The sequence below is a fragment of the Elephantulus edwardii genome, unplaced genomic scaffold (assembly GCF_000299155.1).
Source record: "Elephantulus edwardii isolate Elephantulus edwardi_28Jun2011 unplaced genomic scaffold, EleEdw1.0 scaffold00161, whole genome shotgun sequence".
In the NCBI taxonomy this organism is placed as follows: domain Eukaryota; kingdom Metazoa; phylum Chordata; class Mammalia; order Macroscelidea; family Macroscelididae; genus Elephantulus; species Elephantulus edwardii.
The window spans coordinates 5485116-5508590 of NW_006399911.1; the positions used below are offsets into that span (position 1 = coordinate 5485116).

Sequence of the window (23475 nt, forward strand, 5' to 3'; positions counted from 1 at the left end):
GATGTTAAATCAATTCCATCTGAATTTCATAATCATCTTAATAAGTTTGAGGCATTAAACACCAATGTTCAAAGACCAGATGAGCTGTGGGGTGATATCAACCATGAAGAAAGAAAGGGTAATTACAAAAACAGAAGAGAAAGGAAAAACGTGAAGTGGATGTCAAAAGAGACGCTAAAGATTGCATTGGAGCATTGAGAAGCCAAAACTAAATGAAAATATGTCCAAGTGAAAGAGCTGAACAGATGATTTCAAAGGCCAGCTTGGGAGGACAAAGCAAAGTGTTATAAAGAAATGTGCAGAGAGCTGGAATTGCAGAATAAAAAGGGAAGAACTTGCTCTATATTTCTCAAGCTGAAAGAACTGATAAACAAATTTAAGCCTCGTGTTACAATATCGAGAGATTCTATGGGCAATATATTGAATGACCCAGAAAGCATCAAAAGAAACTGGAGAGAATACACAGTGTCACTGTACTAAACGGAAAAATTTCAGGAAGTACCTTATGAACAGGAACCAATGGTAATGAAGGAGGAAGTAGAAACTGCATTGAAGGCAATGGCAAAAAAAAAAAAAATAAGGCTACAGAAATTGATAAGATACCAATTGACTCATATCAATTAAGAGATGCAGCTTTGGATGCACTCACCAGTCTATGCCAGGAAATTTTGAGGATGGCTGCCTGACCAATGGATTGGAACAGGTCCATGGTTTTTTTTTTTTTTTTTTTTTTTTATTATTTTGTGTGTGTGTGCGCGCGTACCATCAAATTGGATCTGACTGGTACAGGAGGAGATTGTCCCTCCTTTCCCGGCAGAGCATCTGGTGGACAGGTCCATGTTTTTTCCCCATTTCCAAGAAAGGTGATCCAACTGAATGTGGAAATCATTGAACAATATCATTGATATCACATGCAAGCAAATTACTGCTGAACATCATTTAAAACCAGCCGGAACAGTACATAGAAAGGGAACTTCCAGAAGTCGAAGCAGGATTTAGAAGAGGCCATGGCACCAGGGATATCATTATTGATGTCAGATGGATTCTGGCTGAAAGTAAGAAATTCCAGAAAAATGTTTATTTGTGCTTTATTCACTATGCAAATGTGTTTGATTGTGTGGATCATGACAAGTTGTGGCTGACACTGAGCAGTATAGGAATACCAGGGCACATGATTATGCTCATGAACCTATACCAGTTGTGCAAATAGAGCAGGAGAGCACGTCATGGTTTGGAATTGAGAAGGGAGTGCACCAGAGTTGTGTTCTCTCTCCATGCCTATCCAATCTGTATGATGAGCAAATTATCTGAGAAGGTGGACTCTATAAGTAGGAATGTGGCATCAGGATTGGAGGGAGACTCATCAAATACCTGTATTATGCAGATAGCACAACCTTGCTTGGTGAAAGTGAGGAGGTCTTGAAGCACATGTTGGAATGAAGGAATGCAGCCTTCAGTATGGATTGCATCTCAATGTCAGGAAAACAAAGAATTGTACCACTGGACTGACAGGCAGTGTCATCATGGATGGAGAGGAGATTGAAATTGTCAACAGCTTCATCTTGCTTGGATCCACAATTAACACCCTTGGTACCAGAAGTCAGGAAATAAGGAGATGCACTGCACTGGAAAAATCTGCAGCTAGGGACCTTTCCAAATTATTGAGGAGTAATGATGTCACTTTGAAGACTAAGGTGCATCTGATTCAGGCCATAGTCTTTTTTATTACTTGTGAGGTATCTGAGAGCTGGATGACAGAAAAAGAACTGATGCCTTTGAACTGTGGTATTGGAGAAGAGCACTGAACATCCCAAGCATGGCCCAAGGAACAAGCAGATATGTCTTAGAGAGAGTGCATCTGGAGTGCTCTTTGGAGGCAAGAATGATGAAGCTTTGCCTCACATACCTTGGACTTGTTTCCAGGAGGTGCTATTCCTTGGAGACAGATATGATGCTGGGAAAGGTGGAGGGTTGACAAAGGAAAGGCAGACCCTCAACCAGATGGATTGACACTACAAATGCTGCAACGGTCTTTTTTGTGTGTGTCAGGAAGTGTGAGAATGGTGCAGGATGGAAAAGTGTTCAGATCTTTTGTTCATAGGTTCGCTTAACCCAATGGTACTTAATAACAACAACACTAATATCACATGCAACCAAATATTGCTGACGATAATCCCAAAACAGCTAGAACAGTACGTTGAAAGAGATCTGCCAGAAGTTCAGGCTGGGTTTGAAAGCGGCCATGACACCAGAGATATCACTGCTGATCTCAGATGGATCCTGGCTGAAAACAGATAGTGCCAGAAGAATGTCTATTTGTTTTTTATTGTTTAAGTAAAGGTATTTTACTGTGCTGATCATAACAAATTATGGTAAACATCGAAAAGAATGGTAATCCCAGAACATTTAATCATGCTCATACAAAATCTATATCTACATCTAAACCAAGAAACTGAGGTCCAAACAGAACAAGAGAAAACTGCATGGTTTGAAATCAAGAAAGGTGTGCGTCAGGGATGTATCGTTTCTCCATATCTATTCAGTCTGTATGCTGAACAAATCATTCAAGAAACTGGACTCTATGAAGAAGAATGTTGTTTCAGGATAGGAGGAAGATTTGTCAACAACGTGTGTTATGCAAATGACACAACTTTGCAAAGTGACAATGAAGAGTACTTGAAATGTTTGTTGCAGAATATAAAAATACTATAGCCTTCAATATGGTTAGCATTTCAACATCAAGAACACGAAAATACCACTGGGCCAATAGATAACATTATGATAAATCAAGAATAGATTGAAATTGTCAATAATTTCATCTTACTTGGGTCCATAATCAACACCCTTGGTACCAGCAATCAAGAAATCAAAAGATGTTCTGCATTTAGAAAGTCTGCTGTCAGGAATCTCTCTGAAGTACTGCAGAGCAATGATGCCATTTTGAACATCAAGGTCTGTCTGATTCAAACAATGGTCTTTTCAAATACTTACTCCATATCTGAAAGCTAGGCATGAGTAAGGATGACAGAAGAATTATTGATGTTTTTAACTGTGGTGTTGGAGAAGAGTACTGAATATCCATGGACTGCCAAAAGAACAGGTGTGTCTTGGAGAAGTTGCAGGTAGAGTGCTCCTTAGATACAAGCATGGAAAAGGCTTATCTCACATACTTTGGGCATGTAGCTAGATGAGGCTATTCCTTAGAAAGGGTCCTCATACTAGGTTAGCAAAAAAAAAAAAAGGAAGACATTCAGTCAGATGGATTGACAAAGTAACTGCACCAATGAACTCAAGTGTGTCAGAAATTGTGAGGATGGCACAGGACAGGACATGGTTTAGGCCTACAGTTCATAAGGTCACTATGAGTTGTATTTGACTTGACAACACATATAACAATAACAACAAAGACCACCACTCAGGGTTGCTATGGCCCAGAATCTGCTTAAAAGCATTTAAGAAAAGCAGAGACTATCAGATAAAACCACACTTTCTTCCAGTATTGGGGGGGAATTTGCTCACTCTTAGATTGTTATTTTTAAATATTGTATTTTGGTTTTTCTTTTTTGGTACAATGATTCTGTATATTCCCTCCATCTGCTTTTGATGCTTTTTGGATCATTCAAGATTTTGCCCTTAACATCTTTAAGTACTGCAACTCAAGGCTTGAATTTGTTTTTCAGTTCCTTTAGCTTGAGAAATGCTTAGTGAGATCTTCCCTTTTTATTCTCCAGTTCTAGGTCTCTGCATGTTCTAATACTTTTCTTTGTTTTCTTGAGCTGCCATTTGAAATTTTCTGTTTGGTTCTTTCAACATCTCTTCTCTTTGTTTGGCTTTTTGTTGCTTTATTGCAATTTTCAGGGTCTCCTATCCAATCTGTATGCTGGCAAACTAATGAGTAGCAGGAATCTATAAAGAAAAATGTGGCATCAGGTTTAGAGGAAGACTCATCAATAACCTTCATTATGTAGATGACACAATCTTGCTTGCTGAAAGTCAGGAAGACTTGAAATACTCACTTCAGAAGATCAAAAACTCCATCCTTCAGTATAGACTGCATCTCAGCATCAAGAAAACAAAACTTCTCACCATTGGACCTATATTTAGGCAATAGCATGATAGTTGGAGAAATTATTGAAACTGTCAACAACTGCATCTTGCTTGGATCCACAATCAATGCACTGAGTACAAGCAGTAAGGAGATAAGGAAGATGCATTGCACTGGGAAGGTCTGCAATCAGAAACCTCTCCAAATTATTGAGGAGCATCAGTATAGATGGTGAAGAGATTGAGATAGTTAACAGTTTTAGTTTGCTTGGCTCCACAATCAACACTCTTGGTACCAGCAGTCAGGAAATAGAGACATTAATTGCATTGGGAAAGTCAGCTGTCAGGGACCTCTCCAGAGTACTGAAGAGCAATGACAACAGGCTGGAGACTAAGGTGTGCCTGATCCAGGCACAATTGCATGCTATGCATTGGAGAGCCAGACAGTGACTAGGGATGACAGAAAGAAAATTGATGCCTTTGAGCTGTGGTGCTGGAGAAGAGTGTTTAATATACTAAGGACTGCTAGGAGAACAAACAGGTTTGTCCTGGAGAATGTGAAGCTGGGCTGCTCCTTGGAGTCAAGGATTCTGAAGCTTCATCTGATATACTTTGGACATATTACAAGGAGGGACCAGTCCTTGGAGAGGGACATCATGTTTGGGAGAGTGGAGGTATGGCGCAGGAGAGGAAGACCCTCGATGAGGTAGATCAATTCAGTGATTGGGGTAGTGGGAGTAGGTGTGTCAGAGACAATGAGGTTGGCACAGAATAGAACAGGGTTTAGGGCTCTTGTATATAGGGTCACTATAAGTTGCAAGTGACTCAATGGCACATAACAACAACAACAACAAAGTGATGTTAGTTGGAGGTCTAAGGTATGCCTTATTCAGGCAATTATCTTTTCAATCATGTGTTATACTGCTGAGAGCTGGACACTGAATAAGCATGACAGAAGACGAGTTGATGCCTTTGAGTTATGTTGTCGGAAAATAATGCTAAATATTTCATGGACTTCCAAAAGAACAACCAGATGTATCTTGGAGAAGGTGAAGCCAGAGTACTCCTTGGAGGTAAAGATGATAAAATTTTGACTCACATATTTTGCTAGGAGAGGCTATTCGTTGGAGAGGGATATCATACTTGGTTGGGAAAATGGAGGGACAGTAAAAAGAGGAAGACCCTCAACCAGATAGATTGACAGTAACTGCTGCAGTGGGCTCAAGTGTGTCAGCAATGGTGAGGTTGGCAAAGACAGGACAGGAATCAGGTCTGTTGATCATAGGGTGACTATGAGTCATACTCAAGTTAACACCTAATAACATTTTGGGTTTTGTTGTGAGAAGGTTCATACTCAAGCACTCTGTGACTCATCATTAATAACAGGCTCTCAGGGATTACTCACCAACAGAGTGACTGTAACCACTCAAGGCCACCTTTAGAGTGACATGTGCAGGTTCTGGTTAATGTGTATGTGTGTGCGAGGGCACATGAATGTGCCTGTACATGAATGAGCATACATGGGCACATGCATGTGTAAATGTGTGTTGTTCTCTGTGACACAAGGAAACATGCTTCTGACTGGTTCAACTGTTTTTCCAGGGATTGCCTTTCAAAGGAACAAAATCTTAGAGCACTCTGGAGATTCCCACCCACTGAGATCTATCATCAGACGTGGGTATTTATTCGGAAGCATGACTCCTAATCAAAGTCTTTGCACTGTCTGTTCCCTCTTCTGAAATACTCTTCCCCCAAGCTTGCATGTGACTGGATTCCTTCCCTGTCCCTTGGTAAGTTCTTGACTTTCCTCTCCATTCTCCACCTCAATTCTTCTTTCTAGGTTTTGTTGTCCTTTTAGCATGTTAGGACTTAGATATCTATCGTCCAGCCTGTTGTCTTCCTGAAATGCCAACAGGAAAAAGTCAAGGCCGACACCAGGCTTGGCCCAGGAGAGAGGCTTTTTGAGTGTTGTCCTGGGAATGCATGACTTCCTGCTCCCTCGCACCAGGCCTCCAGCAGTACTCTGCCCAGCTGTCCTGGACCCAGGTGACAGGTATTTTTGGAGCCATCATTCTACCAGCAAATGGACTGACCATGTCTGATGACCACACCCAGTTGAAGGGATAGAGCACCCCAGGCTCCAGGGGAGAGTTGGGCAATGATCTAACACTGTCCACCCACTTTGTCCTCTCTTAGGACCCTGCTTTCTGGGCCCTATGGTTCTCAGCCTCCACTGTTCTTCTTCTTTTTTTTTTTTTATTTTGTGTGTGTGTATCGTCAAATCGGATCTGAGGAGATTGTCCCTCCTTCTCCAGCAGAGCATCTGAAATATATGGAACGCTTCACGAATTTGCGCGTCATCCTTGTGCAGGGGCCATGCTAATCTTCTCTGTATTGTTCCAATTTTAGTATAGGTGCTGCTGAAGCGAGCACAGCCTCCATCGTTCTTGAGCAGGTCACCCAGCCCAACTTAACCCAGGCCCACTATTTGTACCAGCATGCTGATCTTACAGCACAGGTTTCATGTTCTCTGCCACGGCTCACCCAGGCCTGCCCCCACACCATTTGTACCACCCCATCCAATGAGCAGTGACTGAGAGCAGAAAAAGTACAATGCCTCTAACGGCCCATGCCTTTCTCCTTCTGGGATAGAACAGCTGTCTGCAAATACAGCTTCCAGCCCTTTCCACCAGTTTCCTGCCCAGGTCTATGGGCACATTCCTGGAGCCTGACTGCCAGGCTTGTGCACTTTCATCCCTTCTCAGGGCTCACCAGTGCTTAGCAGGATCTCAGGGGCTCAGCAAAATGATCTCAGGGTGTGCCTCCTCATTCCTACCATTGGCTGCTCCATCAGGCTAGATCCCACCACACCTCCAGGATAGACCCCCAGCCCTAATCTTTCAGGACCTACATGTGATTCTGGGTATTCTTCAGAGTGAAGCTGAGCTCTTTCAGGGTCTCCTCCATCTCCTGTGTGTTCTGGATCAGCGAGAGGTTTTGCTCCTCCAGCTTGGTGAAGACATCCAGAAGTTGCTGTGGTTCCATGAAGTACAATTCCAGCTCCTGCAACCAGATGTGCTTGTGTGCATCCTGGCCCTTCGTAGTCCACCCCTGTCCCTACTCGTCCCCTGGACCTCGCCACTGACCTCGCCCTCGCTCTCTGGGTCCTCCTGTGCCAAGAGGGAGGCTGAGCTTGACCTGTGGAGAGGGAATTTTTATTTAGGGGCCACTTCTGTTTGGAACACTCTCCCCCCTCACTCCCTTACCACTCCCACATCCTTGTTCAAATGTCACATCTCAGGGTCACATTCCCTGAATGTCCTAATACACTGACAGGCCTCTACCTCAAGCTCCTTTGCCCTGCTTTCTGGTGGAATCAATGCCTTTGAGCTGTGGTGTTGGAGAAGTGTACTGAATATCCTATGGACTGCAAAAAGAACAAATAGATATATGTCTTGGTGAAGGTGCAGCCAAAGTGTTCCCTGGAGACAAAGATAATAAAGCTTCATCTTACATACTTTGGGCATGTTTCTAGGAGAGGCTATTCCTTGGAAAGGTGGAGAGTCAGCTAAAGAGAGGAAGACCCCCAAACAGGTGGATTGACACAGTGACTGCAGCAATGGGCTCAAATATATCAGAGATTGTTAAGGTGGTACAGGATCGGACAAGGTTCAGATCGCTTGTTTATATGGTTGTTATGAGCTGTATTCAACTTGATGGTATATAACAAAACAACTGGTGGCACAGGGTTAAATGTTCAATTCCTAACCAAAAGATCTGGTGTTTGTGTTCATCAGCTGTTCCATGGGAATAAGATATGATAATCCATGCCTACAAAGATTGGAAAAAAAACTTAAAAAAAAAAACAAACTGAAACAATTCAAATTCATAGCCCTGGAATCTGTTCAAATGCACAGCAGCTCTGCACTGAGTTTCCAAGGCTGTAAATTGTAATGGGAGGAGATTGACCACTTTTCTACAGCTGAGGGTTGAATCACAGATTCTTAGTCTTTGAGTTAGTAACACATCTCACTACAGACTCAAGCACTAAAATTCCTTTGGAAATCTTATAGCATTATTCTACTCTGCACTAAAAAGTTGCTTTAACTTGATCATCACGTGTGTGTTGTGTTGATTTTGTATTTTCAGAGTACTAGTTATTTAATTCTTTTCTACCCAGGAGCATAATAGATAACTTCTCTTCTCCCTTTGGCTTGATAGTTTTCTCCAGGTTGCTGTTGATGATATGATAAAGCTCAGCATAAAAGCTCCTCAGGTCCAGCACCACAGCTCTGAGCTGACTACTGACTACTGACCACCTCATCTCGCTTATGCACTAGGGCCTACCAATCCATCACACGGGTCTCCCTGGAAGACTTGGCCACTGCATTCCCACATTCTGAAAAGTACTTGGAAATGGTTGTCTTTAAGGCTTCCACTTGGGTCTTGACTGCATTCACTCTCCCCATCACTTTTTCCTGAATTGCCACACCAAAGTCATTTCCATCTTCAATCTTGGGGATCAGATGCTTGTTCATGTGATCACCAGAACGCATTTCTCTTTGAGTGTCCAAGACTTCAACGATGGCAAAGGGGGGCCAGCACCTTCTCATTTCCAGGGAGAAAGCCACACTCAGGGACTTCTTTCTTCTCCTGCTTATCTGTTTCCATCTCATCATCTTGGGGGGGGGAGCGAAATACATCTGGAAGTAGGAAGTCCAGTGGGGCCCGAAGGTCAGCCACATTGAAGAAGTCCTCTTTCAAGAGTTGATTCAGGTATATGATCTTCTGTGGCAAGAATGCTCAGAGAAATCCCTCAGCCTCCTGGAAGAGATTTTGTTTGTCTGAAGACATTCACCTGTTTGCAGGCCTCCCCAATCAAGCGCACCCCACAGGGCTTGGCCATCGTCCTCCAGTTGCAGAATCTTCAATCTCCTGGCTCATCTCTTAAAATTTGGGGGTTTTAAATAGCACTTATTACTACCAGTTATCAATTTATTGTCTCTTAGTTGTGAATATCACACACAAGTAAAATCTTGCTGACTTTTCTTCAAAAATAACTGGAGTAAAACATCAGCAAGAAATTGCCAGAAATTCAAGCTGAATTCAGAAGAGAACATGAAATGAGAGATATCATTACTGATAGCAGATGGATTCTGGATAAAATCAGAGAATACCAGAAAGATATTTACTTGTGTGTTATTGACTATACAAAGGCATTTGCCTATGAGGATCATAACAAATTATGAATTTTATTATGAGAAAAATGAGAATGCCAGAAACTAAATTATGTTCATGCAGACCTGTTCATAGACTGAGAAACAGTTGTTCTAAAAGAACAAGGGGATACTACAAGATTTAACATCAGGAAAGGTGTGTGTTAGGGTTTGTATTCTTTTACCATACCTATTCAGTTTGTATGCTGGCAAATAATCTAAGTTGCTGGACTATCTGATGAAGAATGTAGCATAAGCACGGAAAGAAGACTCATCCACTACCTGCATTATGCAAGCAAAAACAACTTTGCTTGCTGAAAGCAAAGAGGACTTGAATCACTTACTAAGGGAGCGTAAACACTTCTTCAGTAAATCTTCACTAAGCAAGTCTTCAATTTGGATTATATGTCAAAATAACAAAAATCTTTAAAATTGGGCCATTATGATAAATGGAAAAAAGGTTGAAACTATTTCATTTATTTTTATTATTTCAATTATTTCATTTTCTTCGAATCCACAGTGTTAGTCATGATAGAAGCAGTCAAGAAATCCAAAGACATGTTGCACAATTATGGCCCTCTTTAAAGTATAAAGAGTAAGAATATTATTTTAAATAATAAGGTGCATCTGCAACAAACCATGGTATTTTCCATTGCTTCATATGGATGTGAAAGCTTGACAATCAATAAGGATGAAAAAGAATCAATGCCTTTGAATTTTGTTGTTGGAGAAGAATATTTAATACACCATTGTTTGCCAAAAGAACAAGCGTCTTTTGGAGGAAGTGCAAATGTCTTTTTCTTTAGAGGCAAGGATGGTGAAACTTCATCTTACATATTTTGGGCATGTTGTTAGGAGAGGGAAGTTCTTGGAAAAATCTTTATGCTGAAAAAAGTAGAGGGTCAGAGGAGGAGAGAAAGACCCTTATTAACAAGATTAACTGACACAGTGACTGCAAAAATTAACTTGAGTATTACAAAGATAGTGGTATTGTGAAGGACAGGGCAAGGTTTTGATCCATTGTACACAGGCAGGGTTGCCTTGAATTGTAGTCATCTTAATACTTAACAATTAATCTCTCTGAAAGAACACTGCCCATCTTTCTCTTGTAGAGTATGTACAGTAGTAGGTGGATTTGAATCACCTGTGTTTTGCTTAGCAGTCTGACATATTACACAGTGCAATTTCTAGTACAGTTGGGAGTGTTTCAGCTGTGTGGGTCCAGCATGGGGGTCCCTGTGGAACAATTGCAGCTTTGGCCTGGTTAGCCCTCTTTCTGAAAGTCAACGTTTCTCACAAAACCCCACGTACACTGAGAAGTTGTTCCTTGTGCAAGCACCACTCCACTGTCTAGGGTACACTGTACATTGTAGGTGTTCCTGCTAGCTGCTCCTCAGGTAGCATTGAGAACAGAGTAGACTGCAGGGGATGTAGCCCTCCTCACGGCCTCTGCTTCAGAGCCTGTGAGGACCTGTAGTTGTCTCAGGCACACGGAGTGGTTAAGGAGGTGTGAAGATAACAGGCCTGCTTGAGGAGGTACTGGTGGGGCTGAGGAGGAGGAGCCTGTCAGTGGTCACTCATCAGGCTGCAGAGTACAAAGTCTGTGTGGGACAATTGTGTGCTGGCAATAGGGGAGTTCAAATGGTGGCAAAGGGCACGAGCTGGCCCTCCGATGTGGGAGGCAGCATAGGGTGACAGTCAGTGGAACCAAAATCAGTTCCCACTCATGCAAATCCCGTGTGTGTTGAAGTAGAACTGTGCTCCATAGGATTTTCCATGGCTGGTATCTCTGAAGTAGAGTGCCAGACCTTTCTTCCAAGGTGCATACAGGTGGATTTGAATCTTCTCCTCTTAGTTGGTACCAACAGGGATGTCAAGCGCCTCATAACCAAAATGACACCAAATCCTTTGCTTAAATAACTACAGTTCATGGAGACTCCGTAGGACAGAATAATCCTTACCTGCTCCATACAGTTTCCAGGACTGTAATTTTTAGGGCAGAGAGAGCTGGTGGCCTAGTGGTAAGAATCTGTGCTACCAACTGGCAGGCATACAGTTTGAACCCATCAGCTGCTCCATGAGGGAAAAAAATAGGCAATCTCCTCTCCTGCGATTTACTGCCTCCAAAAACCTGCTGGAGCGTCATAGTTTGAATCCACCAGCTGCTCGATGGGAGAAAGACGGGCAAGCTCTTCCCAAATGACTTAATGTCACTGAAAATCTGCTAGCGGGTCAGCTGTGAGTTCCAACTCAAAGGTACACGCAATATTAGCAATCTTTATGGAAGCAGACTGACACATCTTTGTCACGTAGGACAGTAGACGGGTTCAAACCAAAAGATCCTTTTCATAGACACATGAAAAGAGACCAAGCTAATATACCAAGTGGTTGTTAGATATGCTTCACAGTCTTGGCAAAAAGCCTGGCTGGTGAGATTCAGCAAGAGGCAGATCAGTCACAATGGGCCAGGCTGAGCTATAGTGAGCAATCTAGGCTCTTAGCAATGTCTCCTGAGGCTCCCCCCAACTACCCCCACCTACTTGCATGTGAAGAGCAATGCAAAAGCTTGCTTATGGAAGAGGGAAGTCTGTGAGAGTGTGTATGGTGGAGCCATGATGGCAGAGGGCATCCTGGACATTATGTCAAGACATCCATGTGGCCTCACTGCTGAGACATAGAAAGGTGTAAGCACGAATATAACCTTTGTTTCCCTTTGAGTGAATTGCAAGAACAAGCCAGTATGCATTTTTTTTTACCTTCAGCAGTAGAAAATTCATTTGGTTCAACATACTGTTGCATTAAAATGACTGAAAGAAAATACATGAGAAATATCAAAGTCATTGCAGGCTTGTGGCTTTCAACCACATGGGGAGGGGGAGCTAGGAGGACAGGAGAGTAGGACTGCTCAACTCACTTTCGTCTAGGCATCTCTGGTTTAGGAACCATGCAAATAGTTGAGAAAAATGCAAATGTCATTAAAACGATGACAAAAAGAAACTCTTCAGTGAATTAACCACAACAAGGGGGTCAATGGGAGGGTGGGCCTGCCTTTTCAGGAAGAGTTCTTATGTATGAGGTGATTGTTGTTGTTATGTGCCATTGAGTCAGAATGGACTCATAGCTGATCCTCCAGTGGGTTTTCAGAGGCAGGACATTGAATGGGAGGAGATTGTTCACCTTTCTCCTGTGGAACAGCTGATGGATTCTAACTGCATGCCTTTAAGTTGGGAGTATAAACTTAACACTACACTAAGCCACCAGTAGTCCCTCTGTATATGTATTGAGTGGAGAATACAACCCAGCCTAGCCCACAAATTAGTTTGCTATTGTCATTTGGCCTTTATTATTTTTTTTAAAAGGACTTTAAAAAAATTATTATTTTTAAATTTGGGCAATTTTACATCCAGTTTCAGAATTTTAACATCTCTTAAAAGATTTGGAGCTCTGACCTCCCTCCAATGTTTCCTGAGGCCCCTGGGGCCAGCCTGGGCATTTCCCAGGTGTCCATCTGTCACTGGGCCACAGGCTCTGAGTGTGGTTGGGAAGTGGAGGACCCTCTCTCCTCCCCCAGGTTCCAGTCAATGGAAATACATAGCTTCCACTGGAACTAGGACAGATGGACTATGACTCAACATTCTCAGGCTGTGGCCATGACGGGCAGAATATTGACACTAGCCTATGGTCATTCCCACTACTCACCCTTTGGACTCTAGCCTGCCTCTCTGCTGGAGGCTCCCACTGCTGGACACGTTTGGCCCCAGCTGGACTCCCGGGAGCATCTTCGCTGTCTTCTTTGAGACTTGCCCCTCTGGAAGAAGAACAGAAGGGCTTCCAGGTGGTCTCATTGGTATTTGGCATACCCATCCCTCCTGGGACCACCACTTACCTTTAGTCATTGAGGAAGTCATTTTACTCTTGCCTCCTGGTCCTATGGGAAGCAAAGAGAAATCCTATATTGCTGACTGCAGCTGGAGCCAGGACTCGGGCCCTGCTCAGGTCCAAGGCCTTCCTTTCTCCTGCCTCAGGAGGAGGTAGGGGGTTGTAAGAGAGCTTATCTTCCCCAAATGCCCTGTGCAGAGCAGAGCTGGTAGGAGGGGCCCCTGTCAGTGTGACCTGGATCTCCATGGGCCACTGGCAGACTTACAACCACCGCCCCTCCAGGACTCCCATTCCCTTCTGCTACCTTTGTCCCCTGGTGTGGGGAACATTCTGGTCTCACTGGAGGCGAGGGCCACCTCCTTGGCCTTTTTGAGAGCCAACTTCTTCTGCTGCTCCTCAGACCAGTCCTTTGGTGACAGCTTGCACAGGAAATCCTTGTAGATCTTGTAATGCATCAAAGTGTCTTCAAACTTGGAGATTTCGCTAGGCCCAGGGAAGGAGGGTAAGGCCAGGCTTATGTCTCAACAAGGCCACATAGGCAAGGCTGTCCTGCCCCTGCCCCACCCATGACAAGGCTGGAGTCGACTCTGACTTCCTGCCATGTAAGGGAAGGAGAGGAGTCCTCACCCCTGGGGGCCTCCCACATTAACCTGGGGCTGCTAGCTCATTGTGGTTCTAGCCTGCTTTAGGGGCAATGTATCTTCCAGGGCCTGAAGCAGAGGCAGCCTTTAGCCAAATCAACCCTGCCTCCCAGCGACTGAGATAAGCATGATTTCCTTCCCTTAGGAAAGCTGTTAACTCTCTTTTGGTCCTCTTGAGTGGAAAATGAGAGAGCTCTGGTGGCCTAGTGGTAAGGAGTTGAGCTGTCAACCCAAAGGCACTCGGTTTGAACCAGCCAGCTGCATCTTGGGGAAAGATAGTCTCCTATGTGATTTACTGCCTCTGAAAACCCATTGGAGGGTCAGCTATGAGTTAGTTTCAATCACATGGTACATAATAACTACATAAACTGGAAAATGGATAGTCCTGTCTCCTGGGATCTTGAGACAATTCCTTCAGCTATCATGAAAAATACGAAAGGGAAATCAAGGCAGGGCCAGCCAAGGGTCTAGTTTGTCTTCTAAACTCCTACTCACCTTTTCATGTTCATGATCTGGGCAGTGAGCTGCTGGATCTCAAAGATCTTCTCTCTCTTTGCTTTGGTCTCCTTATCAGCCCTGGAGTGGAATGAGTCCAGGGAGCCAACTGTTGGCTACTGAAAGGACAGGAAGAACAGGGGGCTGGGGTAGGAAGTGGCAGGGGTGGCCAGGCTGGGACTGAGCAAGGAAACGGATAGGAGTATAGGACGAGGACACATGGAGTCAGAGTTGTGCTCCAATGACCTCTGCTGCCCCCAGTCTCACACTTTCAGGGCCTGCAGTGAGCTGCGCTCATTCTCCCTGAGGAACTCATCAAACAGGGCTGCATCCTTCTCTAGGGACTTCTCAGTCTGCTTCAGCTTGGCCTCCTCTTTGGCTGTCAGCATCTCCAGGTGCTTGATCTCATTCCGCTTCATCTCCAGGGCATACTGAGGACCACCAGAGAAGCCATGGTACCGTGTCATGCTGGCATGCCCAATGATGGTCCCTTAAATGGGTGGTTGTGCCTACCTGGATGAGGAACATCTGTCGCTTCTGGTCGATGTAGTTGGGTATGCTCTCTGTCTCCGTTCTCTTTTCTGCAATGAAATAAGGAAGGCATTTGTAAAAGGTGGGAAGCCCTCTAGCAAGAAGAGACACGTATTCATGGTCTGATGCTCTCCTTTGTGCCCACTGTGATACTAGGTCACAAGTCTGTGGGAGGCGGTACTCTCACCCTGTCTACAGCAGAAGAGGAAACACTGTATTCTCTATTGCTGGAGATTGTTCCAGATGAGTCCGTCAGATATAAATTGGCCCTCTCTGGCTAAGTGGATTTCTGACTTTGCCACCTGAGTCCTGGTGAGGTTGGAGGAGCCTCATTTTAAGAGGTCCCTGCCTTCCTAGAGGCCTTGGAGAAACCCTTTGCCTCACAGAGACTCAGCTTCCTCCTTTAAGTTGAAAGGGCACTGAAGAGCTTTTATAGCCCAAATATAATGAGACCTTGTCCTTTCTAGGGGTTCACATATGGCCCCTTGTTGAACTTTATCTACTTCTCTGCTCATTTCAACTTTTCTAGAGGAAGGCATAACTCCTTATCCAAATACTATTTGCCTCTCCCAGCTATCAGGAGTAAAAAGAGGTCAACAGAACTTAAATGTCAGGTGAGAGATGAGTCAGTGGTCAAGTGTGGTACAAGAAACAGCCACAATAATTCAGGGGACTCCTAACAAAAGTAACAAACCACTGATCTTACCAAAGGTGGAGACTGGGGTGTCCATTTAACTTATGTTTAACTAAGTATCCCTGTGTTCTATGTTCCAGTTAGCTTAAAATTGGCCTTTCTAGCCATTACATTAGCCCCCTCTGGCCTACATCTACCTTAACTGCAGATGCATGGACTTGCAAACCATCAACAGCGGTGGGACTAGGATATGAGAGACAGTGCTTACTACACTGAGTAGCAAGACTTGAAGGAGACTGGAGAGAAAGAAAGACCAGAGCAAGACCCTGGTAAGAGTGAGACTCTAGTGATAGTTGTGGAGAGACTGTGGCATTGCTGTGGAGAAATTGTGGCAATGTGGAACCAGAGGAACCCTGTGATAAAGGCCACATTTAAAGGTTTTGCTGTTCTTTCCAGATGATGGAAGGGGCTACCTCCTCACAGTGGAGTCAGCATTTATGATAAGAATGGAGTAAAGCTTTGACCTAATGAAGGACTTTTTATTTGCTGATATGATACAATTTAAAATGGGGGAAAACAGCTGCAATGATCCATTAATGATTGGATTGTAGACTATACATAGCATATTGCCATTGTTATGTGCTGTCAAGTCACCTGCAACTTACAGTGATCACATGTACAACAGCTATGAATGCTGCTCTATCCTGAGCCAACCTTATTGTTTCTAAAACACCAACCCTTATTATCCCAGTCACGGAATCAATCTAGATTAATTTCATCTAGGGTCTTCCTCTCTTGCACTGTTCCTCCACTCTCCCCAACATAATGTCCCTCTCCAAAGACTGGTCCCTCCTTGCAACATGTCCAAACTATGTAAGACAGATCCTTGTATCTAAGGAGGAGCCCGGTTTCACCCTCTCCAGGGTGAACCTGTTTGTTCTCCTAGCCATCCAAAGTATATTCTTCTCCAGCATCACAGCTCAAAGGTATCAATTCTCATTCTGTCATTCCTAGTCATTGTCCAGATTTCTGATGCATAGCATATAATTGTGAAGACCATGGTGCAGATCAGGTGCACCTTAGTCTCTAGACTGACATCATTGCTTTTCAGCACTCTGGAGGTGTCCTGGACAGCAGACTTTCCCAATGTAATTCATCTTTTGATTTCCTGGCTGCTGGTACCAACAATGTTGATTATGAAGCCAAGCAAACTAAAGCTGTTAACAATCTCAATCTTTTTACTGTCTATCATAAGGCTGTCAATCAGCCCGGTCGTGAGAATCTTTATTTTCTTGATGTTGAACTTCAATCCATATTGAAGGCTACAGTCTTTGACCTTCTGCAGCAGGTGCTTCAGGACCCCCTTAGTTTCAGAAAGCAAGATTGTGTCATCTGTATAACACAGGTTGTTGATGAGTCTTCCTCCAATCCTGATGCCACACTTCTCCTCATAGAGCCCAGCCTCCCAGATAATCTGTTCTGCATATAGATTGAAAAGGTATGGAGACAAGACACATCCCTGGCATACACTCTTCCCAATTTTGAACCATGTAGTGTTTCCTTACCTTACTTTTTCTTCCTGTGCTGCCCTTTAAAATCTTCTGTTCAGCTCCTTATTGTCTTGATTTCTTCCCTTTGCTTTGGCTTCTCAGTGCTCTAGTGCAATATTAAGAGTCTCATCTGATACCCATCTTGGTCTTTTCTTCCTCCTCTATGAATATCAGAAGTTGTCAAAAGTGAAATGAAACACATAAAGAGTGAAATGCTAAGCAAGAGTGATCTGAGACTGATTGATATTGACCATTCTGAATCAGACAATCATATAATTTTCTGGGAATAACAAATTGAAGAGGAATAGTGCCTTATTCATTGTCAAAAGAACATTTTAAGATATATCTTGAAGTGCAGTACTGTCAGTGAGAGGATAATATCCTGTGCATACAGGGAAGACCTGTTAATACAAGTATTATTCAAGCTAAAGCCAAAGATGCAAAAGAAATTATGATTTCTATGAACTTCTGGAGTTTGAAATGATCCAACATGCAATGAAGATGCATTAATAATAAGTGCAACAATGAATGAACGGAAACCCAAAATCTCTGTAAATGTTCACTAAAATTAATAAAATTTAATTTAAAAAATGCATTAATAATAACAGTGACTGTAATACACCAGCTGGAAACAAAGAATTGATAGTTGAAAATGGTGTTTTGGAGATAAGAAAGAGGCTGGAGATTGAACAATAGGATTTTATATAACAAATGATTTACTCACTGTGACTTTAAAAAAAATATATAAAGGGTGATTATACACAGAGACTTCACCTGATGGACTACACAGCCATCAGATTGACTACATATGTGGAAAGAGCCAATGAATAAACTCAGTATCAGCAATTAATGCAAGGCCAGAAGCAGACTGTGGAACAGACTATTAATTCCTTATTCTTGTGTAAGATTGAATTGGAGCTGAAGAAAATGAAAATAAGTACACAAAAATATTACCTTAATGTCATCTCATCTACATTTAAAAGCCATTTCAATAGTAGTTATGTTTTCTTGAACACAAATGACCATAGAGAAGACACGTGGGATGGCATCAAGGACATCATCCATGAAAAAAGGAAAAGGTCATTAAAAACACAAGAAAGAAAGAAAAAGCCAAAATGAATATCAAAAGACACTCTGACACTTGCTCTTTAATATAGAAATGATAAACTTAAAGAATGAATTGATGACATAAGACCTGAACAGAAGATTTCAAAGGGTAATTAGACAAAATAGCATCAATGATTATAATGAAACGTGCAAAGACCTGGAGTTATTAGTAAATAAAAAGGGTGAAAACATGCTAACTATTTCTCAAGCTGAAAGAACTGAAAACAAATTCAAATATGAGTTGGACTATTGAAGGATCCTGTGAGCACAACAGTGAATGATGCAGGAATAAAATAAGATGGGAGGAATACACACAGACACTGTACCAAGATGAACTGTTCCAGGAAGGAGAATCTGATCAAGAACTAATGGTACTGAAGAAAGAAGTTCAAGTTGCACTGAAAGAATTGACCATAAAAGTTAAACTCTAGGAAATGACAGAATACCAGTTGTAGAGTTTTAGTACACAGAAGCAACTTTGGATGTACTCATTCATCTATACCAAGAAATATGAAAGACAGCTACCTGGCCAATTGGCTGAAAAATATCAACTTTTGTACCCATTAAAAAAGCCATACAAAGCAAAAACTTTGATCCAAAGGAGTGTGAAACTTATTGAACAATATCATTAATTATCATGTAAATAAGATCTGGTTGTTGTTTTTATAAAAGCCATCAAAAGCAAAAACTGTGATCCAATGGAGTGTTGAACTTACTGAACAATATCATTAATATTCCGTGTAAATAAGATCTTGTTATTATGTGCTGTAGAGTCATTTGCGACTTATAGCAACTCTGTGTACAATAGCCCTGAAATCTGCTTTATCTTGTGCCAACCGTATTGTCTCTGACACACCTAACCCCCTATTGCCCCAGTCACTGAATCAATCGATCTCATTGAGGGTCTTCCTCTCTTGTGCTGTCCCTCCACCGTCCACAGCATGATGTCCCTCTCCAAGGACTGGCCCCTCCTTGCAAAATGCCCAAGATATATCAGACAAAGCCTCAGAATCCTTGCCTCCAAGGAGCTGCCTGGTTTTACCCTCTCCGGGATGAACCTGTTTGCTCTCTTAGCAGTCAATAGAATACTCTTCTCTTGGGCCACAACTCAAAGGCATCAATTCTTTTTATTAGTTATTATCCAGCCTTATGATGCATTGCAAGTAATTGCAACAACTATGGTCTGGATCAGGTGCACTATAGTCTCCAGACTGACATAATTGCTTTCCAATACCCTGGAAATGTTCCTGACAGCAGACTTTCCCAATGCAATTCATTTTTTAATTTCCTAGCTGCTGGTACCAAGAGTGTTGATTGTGGAGCCAAGCAAACTAAAGTTGTTAACAATCAAGCAGAGTTGTGTCATCTGCATAATGCAGGTTGTTGATGAGTCTCCAATCCTGATGCCACACTCTTCCTCATAGAACCCAGACTCCCAGATGATCTGTTCTGAATACAGACTGAAAAGATATGGAGACAGAATACATCCCTGGCATACAACCTTCTCAATTTTGAACCATGCAGTGTTTCCATGCTCAGTTCTGATGACTGCTTCCTGGTCCAAGTGCAGGTTTCACATAAGCACAATCAAGTTTTCTGGGATTCCCATTCTTCTAAGAGTTAGCCACATTTTATTGTGATACACACAGTGAAATGCCTTTGCATAGTCAATGAAACACAGATAGACATTCCTCTGGTACTCTATGTTTTCAGCCAAGATTGATCTAACATTAGCTATAATATCCCTAGTACCATGGCCTCTTCTAAACCCAACCTACACTTCTGGCAGTTCTCTGTTGATGCACTGCTCCAATCATTTTTGGATAATTTTGAGCAGAATTTTGCTTGCATATGATATTATTAATGATATTGTTCTATAGTTTCCACACTCTGTCGGGTCACCTTTCTTTGGAATGGGAACAAATATGGATCTCTTTCCAGTCAGTTGGACAGCTGGTTATCCTCCAGATTTCTTGGCACAACTTGGTGCCAAGTTTGTTGAAATACATCAATTGGTATGCCATCAATTCCTAGGACCTTGTTTTTTGCCAATTCTTTCAGAGCAGCTTGAACTTCTCCCTTCATCATCATATATTGTTTCATTACATTCTTGGGTGTCAGCGAAGTCCTTCTGGTACAGTGCCTCTGTATTCTCTTTGCATCTTCTCTTGATGCTTCCTTGATAATTTAATATTCTGCCCAAAGCATCCTTAAGTATTGTAATTTGTCCTTCAGATCCTTCGGCTTAAGAAATGATGATTGAGTTTGGCCCTTTTGATTTTCTGATCCCAGCTCTTTGCACATTTCATTATAATACTTTATCTTCCCAAGCTGCCCTTTGAAATCTTCTGTTCAACTTCTTAATTTCTTCCCTTTGTTTTGGCTTCTGAAGATTATTCAAAGGCCACTGGAATAGTACATCACCTTGGAACTGCCAGAAATTCAAGCTGGATTCAGAAGAGGCTGTGGAACAAGGACTATCATTGCTGATGTCAGATGATTTTTAGCTGGGAACAGAGAATATCAGAGATGTTTACTTATGTTTTCTAGAGTATGCAAAGGCATTCAAGGGTCACTCACTCACTTATTGTCAAGTCAGAACCAACTCATAGCTGACCCTTCAGTGGGTTTTCAGTGGCTGTAAATCACATAGGAAGAGATTGCTCATCTTTCTAATGAGCAGGAAAAGACATAATGCTTGGGAAAGTAGAGGATCAGAAAAGGAGAGGAAGACCCTCAGAGAAGTGGATTGACACAATGACTGCCACAGTGGGCTTTAGCATGGCGGAGATTGTGAGGATAGCACAGGATAGAGCAGGGTTTCAACCTATTGCTCTTAGAGTCACTCTGAGTCATAGTCTACTTGACAGCACTTAACCACAACAGTTTATAAGATCTCCTACTGGCATGATTATTCATAACAATTTACACAAGTGTAGTTCATTCTTACTCTGTAGTAGGCATGCTAGACGTCTGAACACATTTGATCATCGGGATTCCGTGAGGGTGGTGGAGGAAACTGAGAAACTGAGGGATAAAGTAAATTATTCCACAACACAAATAGCAGATGGGGGATCAGAAACTGAGACGTGATCCCAAGAAATCTAGCTCCAGCATGTCTGTGTGCAACTTTTAAGCTAAATCACCCATATTTGATTTCTTATGCAGTCTGTATTCACTGTGTCTGGTCACTCAATATTCAGAAAGTAAACTGTGATTCAGATGGCTTTCTCTACAAAAGCACTTGAATTCTGCCCTCCATCTAGACTTCTATTTGTGATCAGGGTGAGGTAGGGGTCAAGATCGTTTCTCATTGCTGATATCCAGTGACCCTGCCCCATGTCTTTCAAAGGTCTTTAAATCACTTCCAGTGTCTACATGCAAATAACACTTGGTTCCAGGCCTCTGGAGAAACAAGGCCTTCCACTGCACCAGCACATGCCAGGTGGGGTCTGCTCAGATTCCTGGCCACTGGTGGCAGGGTGGACCTGAGATGGAAGGAAAGCAGGGAGGGTTACCTTTGGTGAGAGTGAGCTTCCAGGATGTGTTGTTGCGGAAAGCACACAGCTGCTTGGCCTTGGCCAGCACCTCTTTCTCCTCCACATCCTCCTCCAGTAGCTCTCGCAGCCGGCTGGTTTGCTTGGCCTTGAAGGAGTAAGTCATCTTCTCCTGCACCGGTGTGATTTTCTTCTGCTGCCGATCCTGGGGGGCCAAGGTGGGGAAGACCATATCAGGCAGACTGTTCCCTGCCCCCCAGGTCTCATAACCTTTCCTTCTTCACATCCATGGGGGGTAAGGTTGGGGTGGAGAGAGGTTGTGGAAAGCAGGGAGGTGGTGTCTGTGTCCTGAGGGCAGAGTAAGGGAGTAGGGGTGGAACTCTGGGGTCAACTGCTGCTAGGTGACTCCATCTGCTACATAAGAACTGAGTTTAAAAAAAAAAAAGAACCAAGTCTAAGAAGAGCTACCAGGGAAAACACAGGATGCCTGGTAAAGAGGCTGACAGCTAACATATTGCCTGGGACATACTTGTACTAAAAGACCCTTTATTGTTAAACTGAAATATAAATTTAACTGGGTTTCCTATACTTTGACTTGGCGGATCTAGCAACCTTTCAGTTCAGATGTTGAGTTTCCAGAAGAAATTTAAGTCCAGAGTTTGAGTTGGTTAAGTTCTACCAACCCCTCCCGTACCCCCACCTGCCTTTCCTGCCATTCCCTGGCCCTGGTATCCAGACATGACTCAGGTCTGGGGGTGGGTCTCTGACAGTAGCCTGGTGTTGGGTGCACCCTAGCTGGCTCCTGCAGCCCTGGGAGTGAGGGTTTGCAGAGCTCTGCCTGCCCTGGGCTGTGAACTGGGGCTGCTAGGCAGAGGATTGCAGAATCTGAGGCAGAATGCAGGGGAGACCTGTGACTACACAGGTGGGTGTGGAGCAGAGAAAAAGCCAGCAGTGGAGAGAAGGGAGGGTTTCCCAGGCTGAGCTCAAGAAATTGGGTACAATTCCACCTCTATCAGAGGAGTCAGGGATGTGGAGACCAAAGCACCACCAGGTGGATTTCTTACAGGAGACTGTCTCACATGCTGCATCAGTTTCACCAGTCACTAAATGGACCCCACACAATGTTTCTAAGTCAGTCCAACTGAAGTAGGTCAATACTGTGCATTTCCAACCAGTTGCTATCATGTGCTATTGTTGTTGGCCTGGGATGCCCTGAGAACAACAGCTCTAGGGAATGTCAGAGTCGCAAATCCCTGAGTCAGAGGGTACAGGCTGTGTGGGTGCTGTGGGACCCTGGTCAAATGTGGACAAGGTGCTACACAAGCCACATGTTTGCATGGGTGGGTGCTGCGTGCCCCTCTTATGGCAGGCAGGAGACTCCAGGTCAAAGAGAAGAGATTTGAGACTCCCAGATCCATGTGGAACTTGCCTCAGTCTTGCTGTTTTATACACTGTCCAGTCAGAATCACCCTATAGCGGACCTTCCAGCAGATTTTCAGAGGCAGTAAGTCACATGGGAAGAGATTGCCCATCTTTCTTCCACAAAACAGCTGATGGATTCAAACTGCCTACCTTTGAATTGGTAGTGTAGTTCCTTAATACTACGCCACCAGAGCTCCCTTCTTTCCATCTTAGCAATGCCTCACTCCTCAAAACTACAAGATATCATCTGACCCCAGTCAGAATAGCAGAATTTAACAGAACAGGAAGCAACAAATGCTGGAGAGGTTGTGGAGAAACTGGAACCCTTATTCACTGTTGATGGAAGTGTAAACTGGTGCAACCACTGTGGAAGGCGGAGTGGCGCTTTCTCAAAAAGTTGCAAATAGAATACCATTTGACCCAGCAATTCCATTACTGGGAATATACCCCAAAGAGACC

At 43.2% G+C, this 23475-nt stretch overlaps 1 protein-coding gene across 1 annotated transcript in view; it reads right to left on the bottom strand.

Annotated features, from left to right (window-relative positions):
- Positions 1–23475, bottom strand: part of LOC102849138 (coiled-coil domain-containing protein 37-like) — a 44402-nt gene that overhangs the window by 19678 nt on the left and 1249 nt on the right. The window contains exons 3-13 of the mRNA XM_006895203.1: positions 21616–21799; positions 17613–17615; positions 14789–14856; positions 14543–14706; positions 14276–14356; positions 13444–13622; positions 10705–10808; positions 8650–8832; positions 8392–8558; positions 7191–7242; positions 6956–7107 (exon numbers count right to left, since the gene is read on the bottom strand). Coding sequence (XP_006895265.1) covers positions 6956–7107; positions 7191–7242; positions 8392–8558; positions 8650–8832; positions 10705–10808; positions 13444–13622; positions 14276–14356; positions 14543–14706; positions 14789–14856; positions 17613–17615; positions 21616–21799 — 1337 coding nt within the window. The remainder of the gene's footprint in view (positions 1–6955; positions 7108–7190; positions 7243–8391; positions 8559–8649; positions 8833–10704; positions 10809–13443; positions 13623–14275; positions 14357–14542; positions 14707–14788; positions 14857–17612; positions 17616–21615; positions 21800–23475) is intronic.